General features: G+C 43.4%; 1 protein-coding gene and 1 pseudogene across 1 annotated transcript in view; both read left to right on the top strand.

Annotated features, from left to right (window-relative positions):
* Nucleotides 1–6,096, top strand: part of sec63 (SEC63 homolog, protein translocation regulator) — an 80,427-nt gene extending 74,331 nt beyond the window's left edge. Inside the window, exons 20-21 of the mRNA XM_080192860.1 lie at nucleotides 111–215; nucleotides 5,075–6,096. Coding sequence (XP_080048986.1) covers nucleotides 111–215; nucleotides 5,075–5,212 — 243 coding nt within the window. The 3' untranslated portion in view covers nucleotides 5,213–6,096. The remainder of the gene's footprint in view (nucleotides 1–110; nucleotides 216–5,074) is intronic.
* Nucleotides 6,097–24,060: 17,964 nt separating this feature from the next.
* On the top strand, nucleotides 24,061–24,281 carry LOC145345767 (U2 spliceosomal RNA; annotated as a pseudogene).
* The last annotated feature ends 3,251 nt before the right edge of the window (nucleotides 24,282–27,532 follow it).

The raw sequence follows: 27,532 nt of genomic DNA, 5'->3' as shown, positions 1-27,532 counted from the left end.
TTATGTCCCTCATGGAAGTATGAGACACTAAATATGGATTATTACATCCTACATTTGTAAACGTAATGGTTCTCCAGAGTTTTTTTAACCTTCTGTCATTTATCTCCCAGATTGAATTGAAATTCTCTGCGCCATGTAAACCTGGCAATTACCAATACTCTGTGATCCTGAGGTCTGACTCTTACATGGGTTTAGATCTCATCAGGCCTTTAAAGGTAAAAGAAATTTATATTCCCCCTTTTCTGTCGCTACTTGTCTCTGCTCAATAGACAATTTCTGTGCTGCTTCTGTTCTACCTGGTAGATTAACTCCATCAGAATTGAGCAGTGATGGGATGAATAGTACAGTACAGTATAGCCCAGGATTTGTTCTCCTTTGTATTGTGTTGCAACAGCCATGATTAATAAAATGGGTAAAAGCTTCATCTTTCTAGATGTGTGACAAGTTTGTATATTGATGCATCAACTTGTCAGTCTGAATCAGCTACAGTGGAAGCAAAGAACAAAAGAACAAAGAACAACACAGCACGGGAAACAGGCCCTTCGGCCCAACGAGCCCGCGCCGCCGTCCTACTATCTCAGTGACCTATTCATGATTTTAGTCTACGCCTAACGTGCGAGGATCAGGGAGGTCCAATTTAGGGACAATTTTAGTACCCAATCAATCAGCCTAAAAGCATGTGGCTCAATATAATAATTTGAATGTGTTAGTTGTGCAGGCCAGTTCCATCGTTTTAACATGGACACTAGGCAAAATGCAAGTTTAAAATGAAGAGCCAGAGTTGGTGATGAGTTTGCTTAAGAGATTATGTAGTAATGTAAAGGTGGTTTTATTTTCGGTTATGCCTTAAGCCACACTTTTTTTGTTTTTTTTCTGTATGCACATGGCTCTCATGAATAATTACACCAAATTATTTTTTCCTAACATCCCTGCTGGCAACAATAAGTTTTTTAATGGCAAACACACACACATAAAATCTGATATGTTTATAAAAGGGATGCCAGACTGCATAAGGCAGTCCACCCACTGATAGCCATGTAGCTACATCGGCAAACGAACAGATATACATCATAGAATCCCTGAAGTATAGAAGGAGGCCATTCAACCCATCAAGCCTGCACGATCACATCCAAGTCCTATCCCCTTAACCCCTCATATTTACCCTGCTAATCCTCTGGCACTAAGAGGCAATTCAGAGTGGCCAATCAACCTAACCTGAGGAGGAAGCTGGAGCACCTGGAGGAAACTTGCACAGACATGGGGAGAACATGCAAACTCCACACGCATAGTCACCTGAGGCTGCAATTGAACCTGGGTCTCTGGTGCTGTGAGGCAATAATGTTTGCCATTGTGCTGCCCACAAACATGCCATGGTTTGGTTGGAAAAAGTCTACTTCTCAACAACAGTGCTACTGTATCAAAGAGACATGTCAGATTAATTGAGCAATCAATATTGCCATGTGATCAGCTGCACTTAACAAAATGCTTAAATCCATTTCTGTAGGCTATGACACACCTAACTGACCATAGAACATAGAACATTACAGCGCAGAACAGGCCCTTCGGCCCATGATGTTGCGCCGACCAGTTTAAAAAAAAAATGACCCTCTAACCTAAACCAAACCCTTTCCATCCATAAACCTATCCACGGATCTCTTAAACGCCCCCAAACTAGGCGCATCCACAACTGCAGCAGGCAGGGCATTCCAATCCCTCACCACCCTCTGGGTAAAGAACCTACCCCTGACATCCGTCCTATAACTACCACCCCTTAATTTAAGGCTATGCCCCCTCGTGCTAGCTTTCTCCATCCGAGGAAAAAGGCTATCACTGTCCACCCTATCCAAACCTCTGATCATCTTATATGTTTCAATAAGGTCCCCTCGCAGCCACCTTCTTTCTAAGGAAAACAACCTCAAATCCCTCAGTCTCTCCTCATAGGACCTCCCCTCCATACCAGGCAACATCCTGGTGAACCACCTCTGAACCCTCTCCAAAGCCTCCACATCCTTCCTATAATGTGGGGACCAGAACTGCACACAATATTCCAAGTGCGGCCGCACCAGAGTTTTGTACAGTTGCAACATGACGCTGCGGCTCTTAAATTCAATCCCCCTACCAATAAACGCCAAGACACCGTATGTCTTCCTAACAACCCTATCTACTTGATTCCCAACTTTCAGGGATCTATGTACACATACACCTAGATCCCTCTGTTCATCCACACTATTCAGAGTCCTACCATTAGCCCTATACTCTACACATCCATTATTCCTACCAAAGTGAATTACCTCACACTTTTCCGCATTAAACTCCATCCTCCACCTCTCGGCCCAGTTCTGCAACTTGACCAAGTCTCTCTGTAGACTAAGACACCCTTCCTCACTATCTACCACACCTCCGACTTTGGTGTCATCAGCAAATTTACTAATCCACCCAGCTATACCCTCATCCAGATCATTTATAAAAATTACAAACAGCAGTGGTCCCAAAACAGATCCCTGAGGCACACCACTCGTAACTGAACTCCATGTCGAATACTTACCATCAACCATGGTTAACTGTCTTCCTGGAGCCTGGGTTAGCACGGAGGCCAAGTCATCTGCAGCTACCATGCAGTGACCATAACATACAACCATTGCTTGAAATTGATTACATCTCCTTGCAGGCACCCTGTGACACTAACCTGTAAAAACAGTACCACAGAGACCACTACTCTTGACAACCAGCATAGAGGGCTGTTCTTTGTACTGAAGTCTGTACACCCTCAACCTTGGACATAACATTAGAAAAAGGAGCAGGAATAGACCACATAGCTCCTTGAGGCCATCTGCCATTCAGTGGGATCACAGATAATCTTCCACCTCAACTGTTCTTTTTTGCTTGCTCCCTGTGTTCCTGGATTTCCTGAGAAATCAGAAATCTACCCATCCCATCCTTGATCATAGTCAACAATGCAACTTGTACAACCCTCTTGGTTAGAGAATTATGAAGTATCATAGCCCTCAGAAGAAATTTTACCTTGTTTCTGTCCTAAACAATCGACTTCTTCTCTTGAGTTTGTCCTCAGCCACCAAAAATAATGTTTTGTCAAGGCTCTTTGGGATCTTGTCTGTTTCAAGGATATCATGTCTCATTCTTCTAAACACGAGAGAACGTAGACACAATTCACTGTTTTCTCATAGAATAATCCTCTTATCTCATGAACCAATCTTGTAAATCTTTGCACGCAATACAAGTTTATCCTCTAGTTAAGGAGGCCAAAACTGCATACATTCTTCCATTTACAATTTCACTAAAGGCCTGTACAATTGGAGCGAGACTTGTCAATTCCTTTGCAGTAAAAGCCAACATACAATTTGCCCTTCTCCTTGCCTGTAGTAGCTACACGCTAACTTTGTGTTCCTTAACTAAGATTGGACTGAGATTACTTTTTGCAAGTGCAGTCTTGCAAAACATTTGTCTTCCTTTTATAAAGTTCAATTTTAATTGGCATCATTCTTTTGAATTTCACTGGTCCATAATCTTCTGCTCCCACTAACCATCTCCTTAGCCCATCCAAATATGCACCTGGCTCTGCTAATGAACTGCTCTAGGAAAAAGGTTCTTGCATATTACCAGTGATGTTTGCGAATATTGAGGAAAATGTTCTGCATCAATTAGAACTGGAAAATATTATAAATTGACAAGAAACAGGGAAGTTCAGAAGATATCAATAATACTGAACAAATAGGTAAATATTTCAAGAGTGGGAAAGCACTCCGAGTCTAAGTGAGAGAAATAATTTATTAATTGTCAGGGTTTACTTTCTGAATCCAACCTAGGAGTGGAAATAGAGGTGCTGGATGAATGTATTGAGTTAGGGGAGAACTGGCTGTTTATAATAGAATTTATAGGGCTTTATAGAATTATTGATTGCTGAGGGGGAAGGAAGTTTATACCATGGAAGTAACAATTGTACTTCCTAGAGCTAGCTTTGACAATGAAGAAGCTCCATGGGGCAGCATGATGCCACAGTGGTTTGATTCCTGGTTTGAGTCACTGTGTGGGGTTTGCATGTTCTCCCTTTGTCTGAGTGGGTTTTCTCTGGGTGCTCCAGTGTCCTCTTCCATTCTGAAAGACGTACTGGTTAGGTGCATTGACCCAAACAGGCACCAGACTCTGGCAACGAGGGGAATTTCATAGTAACTTCATTGCATGTTAATGTAAGCCTTACTTGTGACTAATAAATAAACTTTGAGGTTAAAGGAGGTGAGGCCAATACAGGATGGATTAAGGATCAGCCATCAAAACTAAGTGTAAAAACAGGAAATGTTGGAAATACTCGGCAACTCTGGCAGCATCTTGAGAGAAAAGTAGGGTTTGCTTTTCAGACCTTCTGTCAGAAGCCAAGGGTTGGTTGCCTTGAGTGATGTGAAAAAACTGCCTTCGAAGCAGTGCAAGAAACGGGATTTTAAAGATCTGGTGGAAAGTGACTCAGCCCATACACTGCAGAAAATAAGTTCAGATGTTCAATCTGAAAGATGTAACATATTAGTCTTCGCCTCAGACCTGTAACACACAAGCATCCTTTGGCTGTCTCCAACAACAAAATAAACAATTTCCTTATTTCTCATCACTACCTTTCTGCATAAGCTGTAAGGACAACATGTTTTCAGTTGTTAAAATTTGTCGAGTACAATATGCTCTGTTTGCTTTCCAGAGAAGGTGATGAAATTCAACAATTCGGGTATATTCAGAGGATTAATTAGTAATCATGAACTTGAAGTGAGATATTCCATCTGAATTTTAGCTGGAATTTGTAATGTGACTAGCTGGAAGATATTTGTTAAATTGGGAGTTAACTGGTTTTATTTGAGTGGAGGGAGAGGAGAGAGAGTAACTGATTAATTTTATTGTTCAAAAGGATGTGAAATTCTCCGAATTGAATTACTACCCTCATTTCCAAAATAAACCCTTTTTCACTTAAAGGATACTTAAATTGATTCTAGTTGACAAATAACTTCAGTTTATCTGCAGTGTTTTGTATACGATGAGTTTCTGCTTGCATAATTTTGTTCATTTTTTAATTCAGTTTGAAGTCCAGGAGGCGAAGCAGGTACCAGAAACTCATCCACAGTGGGATATTCCAGAGACGGAAGAGGAGGAGGAGGATCAGGAGGACAGTGAGGGAATTGAGGACAGTGAAGAGGAGGACGAAGATAATGATTAAAGCTATTTACAGACTACTTTTTCAACAACTACCACCATGGGGAGAAAAATGTTGCACACAGTTCCAACAACTGCTATTCTGATTAACTTTAACCATGTACAAGAGAAAAATGGGGGAAGAAAAGGAACATGGTCAGTAATTTCAGCAATTGGCTGTGCGGTTTTTGAAAATGTGACTGTGACATGCACTCTAAAGCACAGGGGTTCAGTTGTCCGACACAGCAGCGTGCCACCTTTCATCAGAGTGTTCTTGATGCCGCTTAAATCATGTGTGAAAAATGGGGGAATTATTGGTTTCTAAATCATTTGGGTTTTTTCCATTTCTTCCCTCCTCAAATTATGAATAGATTTTTCATTACAGAAAAAAGCGCAGCTCAGAGCCGAATTGTATCCTGTACTAAACTAATGCCTCTGGAAATGCATTGGGACCATGTTTTGAAGTTCTATTCAGTGTTCAACCACAGGGTCAGGATAAACTTATGGATGATTGACTTTATTGCAATTGTTAACAGATCTAAGGAGTTTGAGCTTTAGTTAATATGAATTAGCAAAAACTTTTTAATCAGTAATACATGAACTACCATTTAATTCATTGACAGGTCAGATTGGAGAAAAAAAACTGTTGTATACATTTCTGCTACTTTTGTTTACATGAAATTATAAATGGGAAATATATCCGTCTATATTCTTTGTATTTAAAATAGTTGCAAATAAAATGGCAAACGTTTTTAAAATGTAAAAATGTTATTTTGTAGTTTTGTCCACAGCAGCAGTTGATCTACAATGATGAACCATCACGTACAGGCAAACTGTATACCATCCAGATGTGCAGAGAGGACTGATAAAATCAAGGAACCGCTATGCTAATAAACCTGTTTGAAATAGTGTATGTTACAGTTTTGTTGCTTTCTGTGCATTTTGTGTACAATTTTTAGTATTTCATTTTTGATATTTCATAATTATTCACCCCAATTACATTCACTGCAGCATCAGGACAAGAGTTGTGCTGGTCATTGAATCAGACAGTCTTGGTGATGAAGGGGTGGGGGAGACATTGTGTATTGGTCTATCTCACTGACCTTTTAATGCCTTCAATTTTAGTCCTTTTCTTCCCCTGTCTGATAGTGTTTATTTTGTAATGGCAAAAGAACAAGAGGGGGGATTAATACTTTTTATGCAGTTATTACAATCTTGAATGCATTGTCTGAAAGGGTGATAGAAGCAAATTTTGAGAACTTTGAAAAACAAGTTGATTACTTGCTTAAAAAGAGAATTGCAGAGTTATGGGGAAGAAGCTGGGGACTGGATCTAATTAGATGATTTTCAAAGAGCGTACAGAAGCATAATGGGCTGAATAGTCTTTTTGGGCTGTTGGATTCCGTAGCCCTTTTCCAAAATAAAAAAAATCACTAACATTATCCCTACTTCGCCTACATGATAGAATGTGGGAAACAGAAGAATGGTTTCTTTCACCAAAAACTATTTTGAGATATAGAATAACTTGTGATAGTACATTAATTATTTTGAATGTGCCAGAAACCATGATGGTTGCAATGATTTTCTGGTACTTAAAATCTAACCCTTGGATCCAGTAGCCCTGAATGTTTGTTTCCTTCAAGTGCCCATCCAATTTCCTTTAAAAGCCATTGATTGTTTTCATGCCCAATGCCTTGAGGGCAAAATGTTTAGTTCATTACCACATTCTTCACAATTCGCAAGCACCTTTTGTCCACAATCTTTAATGTGTATTTCCTAGTCCTTGTATCGTCAGCTAATGAGAAGAGACTTTCTTCGTCTGCTACATCTAAGCTTGTACGCTTGTAAACTTTGACTACATCACCCCTCAATCACCTTTACTTCAAGGAGAACAATTGCTTGCCTCAATTTTGTTGCTCCTTCAAGGATGTAACTAGTGGAGTTGATGAGGGGGAGCCAGTGGATGTGGTTTATTTGGACTTTCAAAAGGCTTTGACAAAGTCCCAAATAAGAGATTAGTGTGTAAAATTAAAGCACATGGGACCAGATGGATAGAAAACTGGTTGGCGGACAGGAAACAAAGAACAAGAATAAACAGGTTTTTTTCCAAATGACAGGCAGTGACTAATGGGGTACTGCACGGATCAGTGTGGCCCCCATCAGTTCACTATATAACTGATTTTAGATGAGGAAACTGAATTTAATGTCTCTGAATTTGCAGATGACACAGCTGGGTGAGCTGTGAGGAAGATGCAGTGATCTTCAATGTGATTTCAATAAGAAATTAGATGGGGATCAAGGGATATAGGGGGTGGAGGGAGGGATCATGTTATTGAATTTGATGATGAGCCATGATGAATGGAGGCGCAAGCTTGAAGTACCGAATAGCCTACTGCTTCTAGCTTCTGTTTCTATTTGGACAAGTTGAGTGAATGGGCAAATGAATGACAGATGCAGTATCGTTTGAATAAATGAGATTATCCATTTGGTAGCAAAAGTGGGAAGGCGGTTGCTATCTGGCTGTAAATTGAGAGAAGGGAATGTGCAATGTGACCTGGGTGTCCTTGTACACCAATCACTGAAAGTAAGCATGCAGGTACAGCAGGCAGTAAAAATGGCAAATGGTATGTTGGCCCTCATAGTGAGAGAATTCGAATGCAGGAGCAGGGATGTCTTAATGCAATTATATAGGGCCTTGGTGAGGCCACTCCTGGAATATTGTGTCAGTTTTGTTCTTATCAGAGGAGGTATACTCTTGACCTAGAGGGAGTACAGAGAAGGTTTATCAGACTTTCTGGGATGGCAGGACGAGCGTACAAGGAGGAGAGAGGAGTCTGTTAGGATTGTATTTGCTGGAGAATTGGTTGGGTGGGGGGGGAGGGGTAGAATCTCATAGAAACAGGACTAGACAGGGTAGATGCAAGAAGGATGTTCCTGATGGTGGGGCTGTCCAAAACCAGGAGTCACAGTCTAATGACACAGACGAGGACAGAGATTAGGAGAAATGTTTTCACTCAGTGTGGTCAGCCTATGGAAGTTGCTACCACAAAGTAATTGAGGCTGAAACATTGCATGTTTTCAAGAAGCAGTTAGATATAGCACTTGAGGTGAAGGGATCAAAGAATCTGGAGGGAAGGTGGGATCAGTGTATGTTGGGTGACTAGCCATGATCATGATGAACAGCGGAGCGGGCTCAAAGGGCGGAATGATTTCCTATTTTCTATGTTTCTAACGACCCTTTTACGTGGTATCATAAGCTTTCCTAAATTCAAAGACAGCTCCCATTGCATTGCAATCATCAACTTGTACTTCACCAGCCTTATTTCCCATTCACCCCCTTCCCACCTCCCAACCTATTACATTTGACCTAGTTTTTATATGAAGCATTCACTGAACCTACCTCATGTACCTTTTTTGTTTTATCTTAATCTCCATATCACCAATGATCAAAGAGTTGCTGTTTTTGGCTCCCTAACCGTCCACACCATGAACTCAGCCAGTACATGAAGCACTCTTTCTTAAAGATCACCCATTTTTTCATTACAGTTTTCCTGTTAATATCTGTGCTGGGACCCATATACAAATGATTTTGATGAGGGAACCCTGGTAAAATGATCCCCTCGTCCCTAGCCCTTTTCCAATTTAGGAGTTCCAGTTTAGATTGTCCCTTGTTCTTCTCTCTCGCTAGTCTAAAGTTTATGATACAATGATTATCCTTAGCCTCCCACAAACTTGGCCCACCTTGCTTCCTAGCACCAGATCCAGTAACGCCTCCTTTCTGGTTGGGCTGTTTGAGAAAGTTTTCCTGAATGCTGCAGAAATCCTCCACTCCTTGCCCTTTACTCTAACATTAACCTGATCAGTATTTGGATAATGATGGGCCCCACTATCAGCATTTTATAGATTTTTGGTCTAAAAAAAATAGCATTTATTACAAGGGGAGGTTTGGTGGCCACTTTCCAGCAGTGGTATTTTTGGACAGTTGCAAGGAGTTATACAACCATGATGTGTAGAATCACAGCACAAGAAACTCTGTGTCTGCCCAGGATCTGAGACGTGGCCACTTCACTTCATTTGCCCGCTCGTTTCCTTACCTTTTAAATGTTTCTTCTAATATTTGTTTCCTTCTAAAAAGCTATGGTGCATTTTCTTCCAGCACTTCCAGTTGGCAATCCATTTTCTAATAACTGGTGTGTGTAAAAAAAAATCTCCATTTGTTCTTCAGGTTTTAAATGTATTCCCTGCCTCCATAACCAGTATTTTCTTGCTAAATCTCAGTTTTGAACAACTTTTATCAGATCTCTATTCTAAAACCATTTGGTTTCTCCTTACAAATAAAACCCCTCAATCTGATCCCTTGTACTGAAACTTATGACGTATACCCACCCATGATGTGCGGAAGTACTTCATACCAATTCACTCCTGCAGCTTAGTTAATATTGAAAAGTTCATTTATGGTGAAACATAGGAGCAAGCCTCCATTGTATTATCACCCACTAGTGAATTTGCACTGTCCATTTGACCACCTTGTTTGGCACAGTGGTTAGCACTGCTGCCTCACAGTGCTAGTGAACTGGGTTCGATTCCCGGCTTGGGTCACTGTCTGTGCGGACTCTGCATATTTTCCTCGTGTCTGTGTGGGTTTCCTTCCACAGTCCAAAGATATGCAGGTTAAGTGCATTGGCCATGTTAAATACTCAGTGTATCTGAACAGGCCCTGGACTGTGGCAACTAGGGGATTTTCACAGTAACTTCATTAGTGTGAATGTAAGCCTACTTACGACTAAGAAATTAACTTTAAGTTATGCTTTACAGAAAATGGCCAGCAAATAGTGCACTACCTTGAAATTTGGTTTAGGTCTTCACTGTTGAGCAAAAGATGAATCTATGTGGATAGGGGAAGTGAAGCATGCATTTGATCATATTTAGGGTACATGGTACATACCAGAAATGTTGGGGAACATGGTTTAGTGAGAGGGAGGAACTGACAAAAATGGTGTTGAGGAAATCTCCAAGGCCCAATAATCCCAGAATACTTAAAAGAAGTGGCCCTGGAAATAGTGGATGTGTTGGTGGTCTTTTTCCAAAGCTCTGTAGACTCTAGAACAGTTCCTATGGCTTGGAGGGGAGCAAGTGTAACCTCACTATTCAAAAAGGGAGGTAGAGAGAAAATAGGTAATTGTCGACCAATTAGCCTTGAGTTGATTATGGGCAAAATGCTAGAGTTCATTGTAGAAGATTTAATAGCAGAGCACTCAGAAAACAGTGCGGGATCAGGACAGAGCCAGCATGGATTTGTAAAAGACAAATCATGCTTGACAAAGTCTACCAGAATTCATTGAGGATGTAACCAGTAGAATTGGAGGCAGAGCCAGTGGACATGGTTTGTTTAGCCTTTCAGAAGGCTTTCTACAGGGTCCCACTTCAGAGATTAGTGTGTAAAATTAAAGCACATGGCATTGGGGGTTGTGTATTAAAATGAATAGAGAACTAGTTGACAGACAGGAAACAGTAGGAATAAACTGGCAGGCAGCAACTATTGAGATCTTGCAAGGATCAGTACTTAGACTCCAGATATTCACAATGTATATTACTGACTTGGATGAAGGAGCTAAATGTAATATCTTCAGATTTGCAGATGACACAAAGCTGGATGGGAGGGTGAGCTGTGGGGAAAATGTAGAGATGCATCAGTGTGATTTGGACAGGTTGAGCGAATGGATAAATGCAGTATAATGTGAGATTATCCACTTTGATAGAAAAAGCAGGAAGACATTATTGTGTGAAGGTATATTGATTGGGGAATTTGCAGCAAGACTGGTTGTCTACACCAGTTGCTGAAGGTAAGCATGCAGGTGAAACAGATAGGGAAGAAGGCAAATGTCATGTTGACCTTCATAGCGAGAGGATTTGAGTGCTGGAGCGAGGATGTCTTGCTGCAGTTATACAGGCCTTTGTAAGGCCACACCTGGAGTATCGTGCGCAGTTTTGGTTTTATCAAAGGAAGGATGTTCTTGCTATAGAGGGAGTGCAGCAAAGGTTTACCAGGCTGATTTCCTGGGATGGCAGGACTGACATAAGAGGAGAGTGAGTCGGTTTGGATTATATTTGCTGGAGTTTAGAAGAAAGAAGGGATCTCAGAACAATCTATAAAATTCTAATGGTGGGGGAGTCCAGAACCAGATGCCACAGTCTGAGGATATGGGACTGAGATGAGGAGAAACTTCTTCACTCAGAGTGGGCGGCTTGTGGTGTTCTCTATGGTAAAAAGCTGCTGAGGCCAAAATGTTGTATGTTTTCAAGAAGAAGTTAAGGCTAAGTCTTTGAGCTAAAGGGATCAAAGGATATGGGGGAAATCAGGAATAAGTTAGTGAGTCAGATGATCGTAATGCTGATGATTATAATGAATAGTATTGCAGGCTTGAAGGGCTGAATTACCTACTCCCATTTTCTATGTTTCTATGTCTATGGTCTTATGATAATTGGTTATTTCTTTGTTCAACCAAAGAGTTAGAATAAACCAATGGATGATTGACTTTACTGCAAATGTTAATTAACTGACTCTGACTTTCAGTGGGAATTTAATTAAAACTGTAGTCTATAATTTGTGCTGAATGCATTTCAACTATAATAACCACCAAAATACTCAAAATCTGTGATTGTATAGGGCAGTTAAAGGCCATTTCAGGAAGTATTTGCTTGTGCAATGGAATGTGATGTGAGAAAACTTCCAGCACAAGTGAAATGGAATGCCCTGTCTGGAAGTGTAGTAGAAGCAGGTTCAGTCGAGACATTCAAAAGGTCATTAGATCATAGAATCTGTACCATGCAGAAGGGGTCATTTGGCCCATTGAGTCTGCACCGACAATAATTCATCCAGGCCCTATTCCAACAACCCATCACGTTTACCCTGCTAATCCTCCTGTTACTCAGGGGCAATTTGGCATGGCCAATCAACCTAACCCACACATTGCTGGACTGTGGGAAGAAACCAGAGCCTCTGGAGAATGTGCAAACTCCACACAGACAGTGACCTGGGGCCACAACTGAACCTGGATTGCTGGCACTGAGACAGCAGTGCTAACCGCAGTGCTGCCCCAGATGATTGATTGTATTCAAATAATGTTCACAGGTACAGGGAAAAGGCAGAATGGAATTATGTCAATTTGGAGACCCAGTGCAGATGCAATGGGCCAAATAGCCTCCTTCTGTGCTGTAACAATTCTGTATTTGTGTGGTATGTTTAACAGTTGGGACCAGGAAAGAATGTTGAGGATTGGAGTCAATTGGAAGAAGGATAGATAGACAGCCTGAGTTCAAGTGTCAAAAGGACTGTCTTTACCTATACCTATACCTATCTTTACTCAGAGGGTAGTGAAGGTGTGGAATACCTGCCTGCAGCAGTTGTGGACTCGCCAATTTTAAGGGCGTTCAAATGGTCTGTGAATAGGCATATGGATAACATTGGAATAGTTTAGGTTAGAGGGTCATTAGATTGTTGCACCGACCAGTGGAACCATCGAGGGCCGAAGGGCCTGTACTGCGCTGTAATGTTCTATGTTCAATATTGTCTCAAATTGTTCAAAGATTTAAATTTCGAAATGTTAGCACCAGGATGAAAATGAATGACACTTAGGGTCTTGCTGAATGACAGTTCATGAAAGCAATTGACAAAGCAACCAAGACTGTTGTGTAATACAATCCAGTAAGTTGTTGCCATTTGTCATTCTAGCTGGGCCATCAGTGGAAATAATATGATGCGTTTGAGGGAAAAGAATTTGGAAGATGTCACCTCAATACTTTTCATGTAACTGTAGGATGAATTCCATAAACGAAAGCCTATGTTTTCCCCATTGTTGATTGAGACAGGAACTTAGAGATTAAGTGCAATTACTGACTCTGGTTATGTTAGTAACTTTTTGATTAAAGTAGGCATTCTTACACTTTTCATTTAGAGGAATATCTCACCCTGAAGTTTGTTTCCACAGTGATATTATTGCGCCGGAGCGTGGGGACTTCTTGTGAGTTGTGCCCAGCATACCCTCTATCTTTTGCTCTCATTCCATGCTTTTAAAACTCTATTCTAACTCTTCTGTTTCTCTACACCATAGCTGTGACTGTAACACTACATTCTGCACCCTCTCCTTTCCTTCTCTATGTTGGTATGCTTTGTCTGTAAAGTGTGCAAGAAACAGTATTTTTTCACAGTATGCTGTTACATATGACAATAATAAATCAGATCAAATCAAAAACAAGTCACATGCACACTTCTAACTGAGTTAAGGAGTTTGAGAAGAGTTGACTATCTTTTTTTAAAAAGGGACCGCAGTAGGCCATATCAATATCCCTGTGGAATCATTACTATTGCATTAAACAGCTGCTGAATATTACCAATGAAGTGAAATGTTAATTTGTTTATATGGGGACCCACTTAAAATTTCTTCAAATGGGGTGTGGAATGAGTGGGTGGCACGGCAGCACAGTGGTTAGCACTGCTGCTTCACAGCTCCAGGGACCTGCGTTCAATTCCCAGCTTGGGTCACTGTCTGTGTGGAGTTTGCACATTCTCCTCTTGTCTGTGTGGGTTTCCTCTGGGTGCTCCAGTTTCCTCCCACAGTCCAAAGATGTGCGGGTTAGCCGTGCTAAAAATTGCTCTTAATGTCCTGAGATGTGTAAGTTAGAGGGAGTAGTGGGTAAAATACGTAGGGATATGGGTGTAGGGCCTGGGTGAGATTGTGGTTGGTGCAGACTTGTTGGGCCAAATGGCCTTTTTCTGTACTGTTGGGTTTCTATGATTTCTATGAATGAGTGAAATCTTAAGATACCATTCATCTGGCTAATATCACTAGACATTTAGTCATCGCACTTTTATTTATTTTTAAATGATGTTCAACAGGAGTTATTTTCCAATTCAAACTAAAGATTCACGCCTGAAGCTTTACATTCTTAATTCTCTTCATAGATGCTGCCTGACATACTGAACATTTTCAGGTTCGTTTTGTTTTTTAATATCACATTTCCTGAATCTGTGTTTAATTTCCTAACCCCTCAAGTTCTTTAATATCTGTGACTCCTCAGCCTTTCAATACATCCCTGACAACCAAAGCCGCATATGTTCCACAGCCACAATGTACTTGTCGGATGCATTTTTAATATTATTACCCTGAATACTATATTGTAAATAAGAGATTGCATTTTTCACCAATTAACTGCACAGATGGGTTAAAAAACAATCTACTTTTGCTATGTTGCATTGTGCAAAAAGTAAACGCCAAACACTGTATAATGGCTATCCATTATATACTATCTGTATAATCCTAGCAGTTACATACAGCACACATTATCTGTGTAATATACCACATATAGAGCACCATACTCTAACTGCACTGTCCCACAGGCCACATGCTGTGTTTAGTGGAGGAGAGGCATGGTGGCACAGTGGTTAGCACTGCTGCCTCGCACTGTGAGCAACTTGGGTTCGATTCCAGGCTCGGCTCACTGCCTGTGTGGAGTTTTCACGTTCTCCCTGTGTCTGCGTGGGTTCTCTCCGGATGCTCCGGTTTCCTCCCACACTCCAAAGATGTGTATGTTAGGTGGATTGCCCATGCTAAATTGCCTGTTAGTGTCAGGAGGAATAGCTAGGGTAAATGCATAGGGTTATGGGGATAGACACTGGGTGGGATTGTGATCGGTGTGGACTCGATGGACTGAATGGCCTCCTTTTGCGGTGGAGGGATTCTATGATTCTACGATAGGGAGTTGCTGCCACCTACCATCTATAAACCACAAACCCTGAAGCATCAAAACATGGCGATAAGAAATGGGAGTATGCCACTCTGAAGTAAGTGCCCTCCAATTATTTCTAATAAACTTAAAGCACATCCAAAAAGATGCCATCATTTGCTTTGTCATTTTGCATCCCATTCAGCTTCATTGACTCTGTGCTCTCCCTCCTCCCGCCCCATTATTGCTAACACACACAGCAAAACAGTAAACTCGTCAGGTAACTGTGTCATCCTTATTTCTATCCTCGCCTGTTGTACTCAGTATTGTTGTTTTAAAGAGGGCAGAGGGACAGTGAAAGCAGAGCTTTGCCTTCAGGTTCTGAATTGACCCAGATGGTTGCTAAATGGAACAGTGAGAGACCAGCACTGAGGCAGGTGGGCCCATCCTGTGCATGTTGTGGATTTTTTTAGAATGACTACATGAATAAGAGTTAAGTAGATCTGACACAAAAAGGCATGGTGAACTCATTCCTCACGTCCCTGCGTGGATCTCACAATATTCGAGATTAGAATATCCCCTCCCCCTCACCTGAAAACTGTGGAGTTTGCACACTCTTCTCGTGTCTGCATGGGTTTCCTCCGGGTGTTCTGATTTCCTCCCGCAGTCCAAAGATGTGCGGGTTAGGTTGATTGGTCGTGCAAAATTGCTCATTCGTGTGAGGAGGATCAGCAGGATAAATAAGTGGTGTTACGGGGATAGGTCTGGGTGGGATTGCTGTTGGTGCTGGCTTGTTGGGCCCAATACCCTCCTGCACCGTAGGGTTTCTATGATTCTATGAAAAAAAGAACAAGCCCTTTAGAAAAAGACAGCAACTTCTAAACTTGGTTTTTCATGCGGCACAACCTGGTAGGTTAAATGTATGATTTCTGACCAGCATTTAGCACAGGCTGACCTGCCCATAAATTATACTTAAAATCATTCATTTTGGTCCATAATCCGCCGATTTCTCTGGTGTAATTTAGCACTTTATTGCATTGCTGGGTTGTGGGTTCTTTTTTTCCCTTTGTGCTTTCCATAGAGGGTCCTAGGTGCAAGGGCTGTTGGGAAGGGAGTGAGGGAGTATAAAAACAAGGCCACAGTAGATAGTGGGCAGCATTAGGAGCGGGCATTGGAGTGATGTGGGTGCTGAGTGAGTACTGCAAGGGCTTTGGCTCACAGGGCTTAGGCGAGACAGGGTTAGGCAAGGTGAGTTACTGGTCAAGTTTTCCAAAGTGTGTCCATAGGTCTGAGGGTAGTCAAATAAATGGCAGGGACTATGGGGAGACGTGTCAGCTGTTTAAGGTGCAATATGTGGGAGTTCCTGGAGACGCAGCATCTCCGGAGAGTCCACATCTGCACCAAATGTCTGGAGTTGCAGTGTTTGAGGGCCCGGGTTAAGCAACTGGAGTTGAGGCTGGAGGATTTATTTTTAGTGAGGGAAAATGAGGCACTAATGAATAGGAACCAGATTCAAGAGGGGATCTCAGAGTCAAGGAGGGCGGATGGGTGGGTTCCAGTTAGGAAGGGGAAAAAGAAGAGGAGTAATGTTCTAAAGGCTACCCCAGGGGTAGTCTCTCAAGATAGCAGGGGTAAGGCGCCAACTGAGGTGGAAAGGGCACGAGGGGAAGACCGGAATGCCTCAGAGGGAAGGAAGGGGGCTGGATGTGAGATAGTGGTGGGGGACGGGAGGGTTAGAGGAATTGATAGGTGGTTCTGTGGGCAAAAGCGGGACTCCAGGATGGTGGTCTGCCTCTCTGGAGCAGGGGTACAGGATGTGTCGAAGAGGGTAGAGGGAATCTTGAAGGGCCAAGGGACCCAGGCGGATGTAATTATACACGTAGGAGAGAAGGACATAGGAAGGAAGAGCAGGCGGGAAATACGTACGCAGCTCAGGGAGTTGGGAACCAGGCTGAAGTGTAGGGCCTCCAGGGTGGCGATCTCTGGGCTGCTGCCAGTGCCCAGCAATAGCAGGGATAAGAATAATGAGATCCTGCAGCTGAATGCGTGGCTGAGGGATTGGTGCAGGACAGAGGGTTTTAGTTTTATTGACCATTGGGAAGTCTTTGCAAAGGAAGGGCACTTGTATAAGAGGGATAGGGAACACTTAAATGGGAAGGGGACACATATTTTAGCTGGGAGGTTGGCTGGAGTGTTTAGGCAGGGTTTAAACTAGTATGGAGGGGGGGTGGGGAGGAGAGAGACAGCTCAGGCACTGGGAGTGAGTTGGAGGTCAGGGTAAGTCTAGTTGATAGGAAAATCTCCCAGGAGAAGGAGGATCCGAGTGGGCCTGAGGGTCTTAGGTGCATCTGTTTTAATGCGAGGAGTGTGACGGGAAAGTCGGATGAACTTAGGGCCTTGATGTTCGCGAGGAATTTAGATGTGGTGGCAGTGTCAGAGACATGGTTAAAGGAGGGGCAGGACTGGCAGCTAAATGTTCCAGGGTATAAGTTTTTTAGACGTGATAGGGGAGGGTTGAAAAGAGGAGGGGGAGTGGCACTCTTAGTTAGGGAGCAGATCACAGCGGTGCAGAGGGAGGATAACATGGAGGGGTTGGAAATTGAGTCTCTGTGGGTAGAGTTGAGGAGTAGGAAGGGGGCCATTACTATGCTAGGAGTGTACTATAGGCCGCCCGATAGCCCGTGGGCAGTGGAAGAGGGTATAAGTAGGGACATTTTGGATAAGTGTAGGAAGGATAGGGTTGTTGTAGTGGGAGATTTTAATCTCCCTGGGGTGGATTGGAAGGTGCCTAGAGCTGGGGGGTCTGATGGGGAGGAATTCGTAAGATGTGTATTGGAAGGATCCTTGCAACAGTATGTAGATAGCCCGACTAGAGAAGGGGCAATACTGGATTTAGTTCTGGGAAATGAGCCGGGTCAGGTGGTTGAGGTTGCAGTAGGCAAACATGTGGCTAATAGCGACCACAGCTCTATCTACTTTAGGATACGAATGGAAAAAGATGAGTGCTGTCCTAAAGGGAGGGTGCTAAATTGGGGGAAGGCTAGATACAGCCAGATTAGGCAGGAGTTTAGGGATACAGACTGGGATAGGCTGTTGGAAGGCCAGACCACGTTAGGCATGTGGGAGTCTTTCAAGGGAAAACTGCAAAGGGTGCAGGAAAGGCATATGCCGGTTAGGAGAAAGGATGGGAAAGGTAGGATTAGAGAGCCGTGGATTACTAGAGATATAGAAGACCTGGTTAGGAAGAAACGAGAGGCGTATGTCAGGTCTAAGCAGCTGGGAACGGAGAGAGCGTTGGAGGAATACAGAGAGAGTAGGAGGGATCTCAAATGGGGAGTTAGGAGAGCAAAGAGGGGGCATGAGATGGCTTTGGCAGGTAGGGTTAAGGAGAATCCAAAGGCGTTTTACTCCTATCTTAAGAACAAAAGGGTGGCTAGGGGTAAAATCGGTCCTCTCAGGGACAGACGTGGGGAATTGTGCTTAGAGGCAGAGGGAATGGGGGAGATCCTGAATGAATACTTTGCGTCGGTATTCACGAAGGAGAGGGGCTTGATGTCTAGTATGGTCATTGAGGGAGCGGTAGACCAATTGAAAGATCTATCGATTACGAGGGAAGAGGTGTTAGGGCTTTTAGAGGGCATTAAAACTGATAAATCTCCGGGGCCTGATTGCATTTATCCTAGGCTGCTTAGAGAGGCGAGGGATGAGATTGCTGGGCCTCTGACACAAATCTTTGTCTCTTCCTTGGGCACAGGTGAGGTCCCAGAGGACTGGAGGATAGCGAACGTGGTACCGTTGTTTAAAAAGGGTAGGAGGGATAGCCTGGGTAACTATAGGCCGGTGAGCTTAACGTCAGTGGTAGGTAAGTTGATGGAGAGGATTCTTAGGGATAGGATGTATGCGCACTTGGAGTGTTGCGATCTGATTAAAGATACGCAGCATGGCTTTGTCAAGGGGAAGTCTTGCCTTACGAATCTGGTGGAATTCTTTGAGGAGGTGACAAAAACGGTCGACGAAGGTCGAGCCATTGATGTCGTCTATATGGATTTCAGTAAGGCATTTGACAAAGTCCCTCATGGTAGGTTGGTACAGAAGATTAAAGCTCATGGGATATGTGGTCAGGTATCTAGATGGGTAGAGAACTGGCTTGCAAAGAGGAGACAGACAGTAGTAGTGGAGGGGTCCTTTTCTAGCTGGAGGTCTGTCACTAATGGTGTGCCGCAGGGCTCAGTACTGGGACCTCTTCTCTTTGTAGTGTATATAAATGATTTGGAAGAGAGAGTAGGTGGTGTGATCAGCAAATTTGCTGATGACACCAAGATGGCTGGATTGGCAGGCAGTGAGGAGCAGTGTCTGGCAATACAGCGGGATATTGATAGGCTGGTTGATTGGGCAGATACGTGGCAAATGGAGTTTAATCCGGATAAATGTGAGGTGATGCATTTTGGCCGGAATAATGTAGGGGGGAGTTATATGATAAAGGGTAAGCCCGTAAGGAGTATAGAATTGCGGCGAGACGTGGGGGTGCAAGTGCACAAGTCTTTGAAGGTGGCAGTGCAAGTGGAGAGTGTGGTGAAGAAAGCCTATGGTATGTTAGCCTTTATAGGAAGGGGTATAGAATATAAGAGCTGGAGTCTAATGTTGCAGTTGTACAGAACGTTGGTTAGGCTGCATTTGGAGTACTGCATCCAGTTCTGGTTGCCTTACTACCGGAAGGACGTGGAGACTCTGGAGAGAGTGCAGAGGAGGTTTACCAGGGTGTTGCCTGGTATGGAAGGACTGGGGTATGAGGAAAGATTGAAGAAATTGGGGCTGTTTTCCCTTGAAAGACGGCGACTGAGGGGGGATCTAATAGAGGTATATAAGATTATGAAGGGTATAGATAGATTAAACAGAGGTAGGTTATTTCCTATGTTAGAGACACGCAGTACGAGGGGCCATGGACTTAAGGTGAGGGGGGAGAGGTACAACACGGATATTAGAGGGAGGTTTTTCACACAGAGGGTAGTGGGGGTATGGAATGCTCTGTCAAGTAAGGTGGTGGAGGCAAACACGCTAGAGTCCTTTAAGAGTAACTTAGACAGGCACATGACTGAATTGGAGATGGGTGGATATAGGAGATCCTTTTAAATAAGGGTCATTAGCATTGGGGCGTCCCTGGTAATGTAAATGGGTTTAGTATGATAATAATGTTTTTTCTCTTTTCATTCACAGGTTATAAGTTGGTCCACCTCGTGTCCAATGAGGGGCATACATGCGATGGGTCGTACTGGGGCCGCTCTTGGTTGTTTGAGATTGGCCTAGTGCTTCATGTCGTTAGTGTGTGCCTAAACTGGACAAGATACTGGGCAAGACGACAGCTCAGTGACTATCACTGATTGCTGTGCAGACACATGGATTTGGGCCAGTGTCTGTGGGAGTTTGCACATTCTCCCCGTGCTTGAGTGGGTTTTCTCCAGGTGCTCCGGTTTCCTCCCACACCCCAAAGATGTGCTGTTAGGCTGATTGGCAGGAATAAATTGTCCCTAAATCAGTTTCCCTCATTCTGGATGGCCATAAAACATTAGACGGGGGTTGTGGGTAGAGAGGTGGACTGGTGGTGTTGAGATGGCGGCGCGGGCTCGTTGGGCCGAAGGGCCTGTTTCCCGGGCTGATTTTGTTCTTTGTTCTTATTAAATAGTCTGCAATTATACCCCAGATCTTGACACAGAGGCTTCATTTAATTGTGCAATGGAGGTGTCTGTTGGTCCATGGTAAACAATAAGTGATGGTGTGACCATGTTAGTAGCTAACCTCAATGCCTGGAGGCCATCAAAAGTCAGCCGTATTAATCTAAACTTTGATTATTTTCCACAATGAAATAATTAAACATCTGTGCTTTACCTGGGTGGTATAATTAAGCATTTAACAGTTGCCATCGATCATGGTTCATCCTCACCTGATGAAGGGGCAGTGCTCCAAAAGCTCTTGATTCCAAAATAAACCTGTTGGACCTTAACCTGCTGTTGTGAGACTCCTTACTGTGTCCACCCCAGTCCAACGCTGGTATCTCCACATCAGTTCATCCTGGCATCCAAATACCTATGTTAATTTTATACCTCAGGGCATGTTCAGTTTTATTTTCATAAATGGAAGGCTGCCACCAGCACCTCTGCTGACTTTCAGTAAGTTCAATTCATGCAGCCAGCCTGTATCATAGTTTTAAGGGATTTGTTTGCTTTTGCTTCCCTGTCTGATTTTGAAGCATTTTCTTTTATATCACGTGCTACATTGGAACTCAGGTCAATAGACTGGGCAGAGGAGCTGCTAACAGGCCTATATTGCTGCACAAGATTTTATAACAGCCACAACTTACATTCATATACCACTTTAGAATAATAAAAAGCACCGTATCGGTCCGCAGGAGAGATTATCAGGAAAATCTGACAGGCACCTAACGAGTTATCAGGGATGGTAGATTTTTAAGATTGACTTTAAGGAGGAGAGAGAAGTCTAGGTAGAGAATTCCTGAGCCTACGACCTCCAGACAAATAAAGACACAGCCCCAGTGGTGGAACTAATAATATTTACAATGCACAGGAAGCCAGAATTGAGAGAAGGCAGAGATCTCAGAAGTCTGTAGCGCTGGAGGAGGTTACGGGGATAGATCCTCAGCTTCCTAACCCACAGATCGCAATCAGTAAGGTTAGGCAATAATACCTTCTCCACAATTATCCTCAACACCGGTGCCCCACAAGGCTGTGTCATCAGCCACTTACTATACTCCTTATACACCTCTGACTGTGTGGCCAAATTTCCCTCCAACTCGATTTTCAAGTTTGCTGGTGACATCACCGTAGTGGGTCCGATCTCAAACAATGATGAGACAGAGTACAGGAAAGAGACAGAGAATCTGGTGAACTGGTGAGACGACAACTCCCTCAATGTCAGTAAAAAGGAGATAGTCATCTATTTCAGCAAGCGTAGTGGGGGACTTGCCCCTGTCTACATCAGTGGGGATGAAGTAGAAATAGTCAAGAGCTTCAAGCTTCTAAAAGTCTAGATCACCAATAACCTGTCCTGGTCCCTCCATGCTGACCTTGGAAAAGCAGCCAACATAATCAAGAACCCCATGTGCCCAGGACATACTCTGGAATTTTCCAACAACTTGCAAAATAATTAAGTTTGTAAGTAGAATACATATTAAAGATCAGGAGTATTTTACCTATAGGTGGGATCTTGAGCTTGCATTCTACATCCACGAGATTGGTTGTGGGGGCGCAAGATCCAGCAAAACCTGGAAAATATTCAATTTTCCCTGTCCCTTCCAGTGACATAATCAGGTTCACATCCATAATGGCCGTGAACCTGTTTTCAATACGTTTTAAAATGTTTATATATAGTTATATACCCCTCACACCAATTTTTCTCCCTCACCAGATATTCATTCCTCGCTGACATGATGACACCTCAGCAAAGTTTACAACAGTTCATCTGGACGTGAATAAGAACATAAGAACATAAGAACATAAGAAATAGGAGCAGGAGTAGGCCATCTGGCCCTTCGAGCCTGCCCCGCCATTCAATAAGATCATGGCTGATCTGTCGTGGCTCAGTTCCACTTTCCCGCCCTCTCCCCATAACCCTTAATCCCCTCTCTTATCAAAAACCCATCAACCCGCTTCTTAAAAATATTTAGCGAGGCAGCCTCCACCACTTCAACGGGCAGAGAATTCCAGAGATTCACCACCCTTTGAGTGAAGAAGTTCCTCCTCAACTCCGTTCTGAACCGCGCCCCCTTTATCTTGAGGCTGTGCCCCCTAGTCCTACTGTCTTTTTTGAGCGGGAAGAGTCTTTCCACCTCTATCCTATCCATCCCATTCATCATCTTATACGTCTCAATGCGTCTTTCCACCTCTATCCTATCCATCCCATTCATCATCTTATACGTCTCAATGAGATCTCCCCTCATTCTTCTAAACTCTAACGAGTACAAGCCTAGTTTATTCAGCCTCTCCTCATAGCTCAACCCCCTCAACTCCGGTATCAGCCTAGTAAACCTCCTCTGCACTCCCTCCAAGGCCAAAATATCCTTGCGCAGGTGCGGCGCCCAAAACTGCACACAGTACTCCAGCTGCGGCCTCACCAATGCCCTATACAGCTGCAGCAAGACCTCCCTACTTTTATATTCAATCCCCCTCGCTATGAAGGCCAGCATCCCATTCGCCTTCCTGACCACCTGCTGCACCTGCAGGCTGGGTTTTTGCGACTCATGCACAAGGACCCCGAGGTCCCTCTGCACCGTCGCCTGCTGCAGTTTTTCCCCCCTAGGGGTTGCAAAGGTCAGTATAACCCTGAGGCAGAGGGATTTGACAGGCAGTGCCCTGGCAATGACCTCAGCAGAGGTTGGAACTGCCAGGTTGGCAGTGACAACGTGGCAGTAACAACCTGCCAGTGACAACCTGGCAGCATCAACTTGTGCTGGGGACAGTGCCACAGCAAACCTCATGTATGGGGACTCATCTATTTGTGGTGGGGAGTGGGGGGTAGGGGGAGGGCAGATACAGGGAGGAATGGGGATTCTGGGCTGGGGTGGGAATGTGTCAGGTGTGATTGGGGGAGAGTGCATGGGGTATTCTGGGATAATGTGGAGGGGGAGAGGCCACGGATGCCTCTATGGTGAAGGAGGGGAGAGCGCCATTTGTCTGTAATCGGGGCACCTTTTAAAAAGGCGATCTGATCTCGGTGGAGCCGGTTCCTGATCCCATCAGACCGATGGTTCAAACCCCGCCCACTCCTTTCTTTAAATTAAAGGGCCAAGATCTGGAGTGAAAAGTGGCCAGTGGAGCTGGAGAGTTCCATGCCAGTTTTCTCAGCAGAGATGACACTCTGCCAAGTTCTCATTAGATTCCATCTTATATCCCATTTTGAAGTTGATATTTGTCTGCCCAATCGCAATCTGTAAAAGTAAAATCGAGATTCTAATTTTTTGTCCCATGTTAGACAAGCCCAATTTCTAATATTGCCAAACTGTAACAATGTAAAGGAAGATACTTGGCCTCTGATTGAAAGGGCAAATAATAACGTTATCAGATGTGGGTCTACGCAGTCCACACTGAGCATTTGCTGTGTAAATTTAAAAATAGAGTAAAGAAAAGAAACGAAGAAGGAATCGCTTCTCGGCCTTTTGGCTAAGATCAAGTGTCAGGTCAAACCCAAGATGGGATGCAATGCTTTATCTTGTCAGCTTGGATCTTGTTTTTCTCTCTTGTGGGCACCATGAATTGGATCCAATTTGAATTTGGTTTTTGGAGCAAGCAGGGAGATGGATTTGGGCTTGCCCAGTTCACTCTGTGCATTAGCTTTGTAACTTTGAGAATGGAGTAATTATTTTTCATTGAAATAGGTATAGGTTTGCTGTGTTCCTGCTGAATTGAGAAACACAAATGGTGCAAAATAGTGGAAAATAGAAGAGTGGAAAAAAGAGGTAAACATAATTGTAACAAAGGAAAAATAGTTTATCTCAGTGGGATATTCAAACTTTCAAGGACACTATCCATGAGAGAGGAAGAGTTCCTTACTCAAGGGATTGAAAATTGTAGAGTCATAGATAGAGTCAGAGAGGTTTACAGCATGGAAACAGGCCCTTCGGCCTAACTTGTCCGTACCGTACTTTTTTAACTGGTAAGCTAGTCCCAATTGCCCGCATTTGGCCCATATCGCTCTATACCAATCTTACCCACTTAAATGTCTAAATGTTTTTTAAAAGTCAAAATTGTTCCCGCCTCTACTACTGCCTCCAGACACTCAGCACCCTCTGTGTGAAAAGAACCGCCCCTCTGGACACTTTTGTATCTCTCCCCTCTCACATTAAACCTATGCCCTCTAGTTTTAGACTCCCTTACCTTTGGGAAAAGATGTTGACTATCTTATGTTTTATGCCCCTCATTATTTTATAGACCTCTATAAGATCATGTTTGTACATTGCCAAGTGATTATGCCTGTTTCATTTCATGTGGTTGGGTGCCACATATATAAAACACATTCAGGCCTTTTTTTTTCATTTGGATATTAAAGATATTGGAAGTTGACATTAATTATTTTTTGTGCACCTCACATCGTGTTGACCCCATTGGGATGACATTTTGTTCAGTAATTCTCAACGGGAAGAAGAGAACCTGCAACATAAGATGAGGAGTCGGTCATTTCAAAAACGTAGCAGTGATTTACATAATTAAGCAACACTCATGTCAGTTATTTATTAGCGTTTTGGTCTGGGAAGCAGCAATCATTTATCATCTAATTCTGTACAGAAGGAAGGTAACTACCCAGACCCAGTGAGAAAAAATATTGAAACCTACATATTTGGATTGCACACTGCATTAGCCTGCTCTGAAAAGGTATAGTGGTACTCTATTCCTTCATGTAACCATAGGAGGAAAAATGGAAATATTATTCATCTTCAGAAGAAAAGGCTAATTAATCCTGCCAATTTTTTCTTAATTGGAAGGTGAGCATCGCTGGTGTAATGTCTTCTGGTTTTTAAAATAAAAAATAATCACGTTAAGCTCACAATGCCAGATCTTCAGCGAGTGTATTTCTTATAGCTTTCCATGTGGATACAATTCCCCTCAACACTTTACTATAGTGAGGCAGTAAAATGTGGAATCCTAGGATTATATTCACATAATAATCAGTGTTGAGCTTATTGGGAAATAATATAATATAGAGGCTGACAAAGCCAGCATTTATTCACAGAATCCCTACAGTACAGAAGGAGGCCATTCGACTCATCAAGTCCGCACTGACCACAATCCCAGCCAGGCCCTATCCCTATAACCCCACATATTTACCCTGCTAATCCCCCTGGCACTGTTGGACAATTTCGCATAGTCAACCAACCTAACCCACACATCTTTTGACTGTGGGAAGAAACTGGAGACATAGGGAGAATGTGCAAATTCCACACAGACAGTGACCCGAGGCCAGAATTGAACTTGGGACTCTAGCGCTGTGGGGCAACAGTGCTACCCACTGTGCCACCGCGCCGTCCCTTTATTGCGTATCCCAAATTGCTCTTGAGGAGATGGTGCTGAATCACTTGCTTGAACCACAGCAGTCCACGTGATACACTCACAGTGCTGTTCAGGATGGAGTTCCAAGACTTTAAACCAGTGACAGTGAAGGAAAAGCGATATAATTCCAAGTCAAGATGGTTTGTGATTTGGAGGGGAACTTGCAGGTGACCAATGCATTGGCTGACTTTGTCCATTTAGGTGGCAGAAGTTGCTGTTTTGGGAGCTGGTGTTGAAGAATTCTTGGTAGGTTGCTACAGTGCACCTTGGAGGAACTCACCAAGGCTCCTTAGGCAGCACCTTCCAAACTCATGACCATTACCATATAGAAGGGCAAGCGCAGCAGATATCTGGGAACACCACCACCACCTAGAAGTCACTCACCATCCTGACTTGGAAACATATTGCCGTTCCTTCACTGTCACTGGGTCCAAATCTTGTCACTCTCTCCCTAACAGCACTGTGGGTGTACCTACACCACAAGCCTGCAGAAGTACAAGAAGGCAGCTCACCACTACATTCCCAAGGGAAATTAGGAATGTCCAATAAATGCTGTCCTAGCCAAATCCGGTAAATTAATGGGGAAATGTAACCTTGTAGCATCCTTCCTGTCAAATCCCCACAGAATACGTTTAAATCACACTCCTGCATTCCATCACACTCAGACCTGCCTCGGGGACTCCCGATTGGACTGATTGGCAGATACATTGAATAAAAGCAACAGAGTGACACGGACTCACCCCCAACTTCCATCCTTGCTGATGGTGGAAAGGTTTTGAGGAGTTAGGGGATGTTACTCACCACAGGACTCCCAACCCCTGAACTGCCCTTGTAACCACAGTATTTATGTGGCTGGTCCAGTTGTTTCATTGAATGATAATCCCCAGGATGTTGATAGTAGGGAATTCAGTGATGGCAATGCTATTGGATGTCAAGGACGATGAGATCCTCTCATGTTCAAGGTGGTCATTGCCTGGCACTTGTGTGGTGCGAATGTTACATGTCGCTTCTCAGTCCAAGCCTGAATATTGTCTAGATCTTGCTGTATATGAACACTGGCTGCAATGTGGGGAGGCAAAAATGAAACTGAACACAATGCAATTGTCAGCGAGCATCCCCACTTCTGACTTAGATGGAGGGCAGATCATTGATGAAGCAGCTGAAGATGGTTGGGCCTAGGACACTATCCAGGGGAGCTCCTGGAGTTGAGATGACTGACCCACAACCATAGCGTCTTCCTTTGTACCTGGTATGAGTCCAGCCAGTGAGAGGTTTCCCTCTGATTCCCATTAATTTCAATTATAACTGGGCTCCATGATGCCACGTTCAATCAAATGCTGCCTTAATGTCAAGGGCTTTTACTCTCACCTCACCACTACTTGATATTTCTTTGATGTTTGGACCAAGCCTGTATTGAGGCGCATGGCCTTCATGGAGCTCAAACTAAGCACTGGTGAGCAGGATATTGCTGAGCAAGTGCTGCTTGATAGCACAGTTTGTGACAACATCCATCACTTTTCTGATGATTGAGACTAGACTGATGGTTTGGATTTGTTCTGCTTTTCTGT

The sequence above is a fragment of the Carcharhinus amblyrhynchos genome, chromosome 7, assembly GCF_965287045.1.
Source record: "Carcharhinus amblyrhynchos chromosome 7, sCarAmb.v2.hapA, whole genome shotgun sequence".
NCBI lineage: Eukaryota > Metazoa > Chordata > Chondrichthyes > Carcharhiniformes > Carcharhinidae > Carcharhinus > Carcharhinus amblyrhynchos.
The sequence above is the reverse complement of the archived record's forward strand: the minus strand, read 5'-3'. Positions and strand labels throughout refer to the sequence as shown.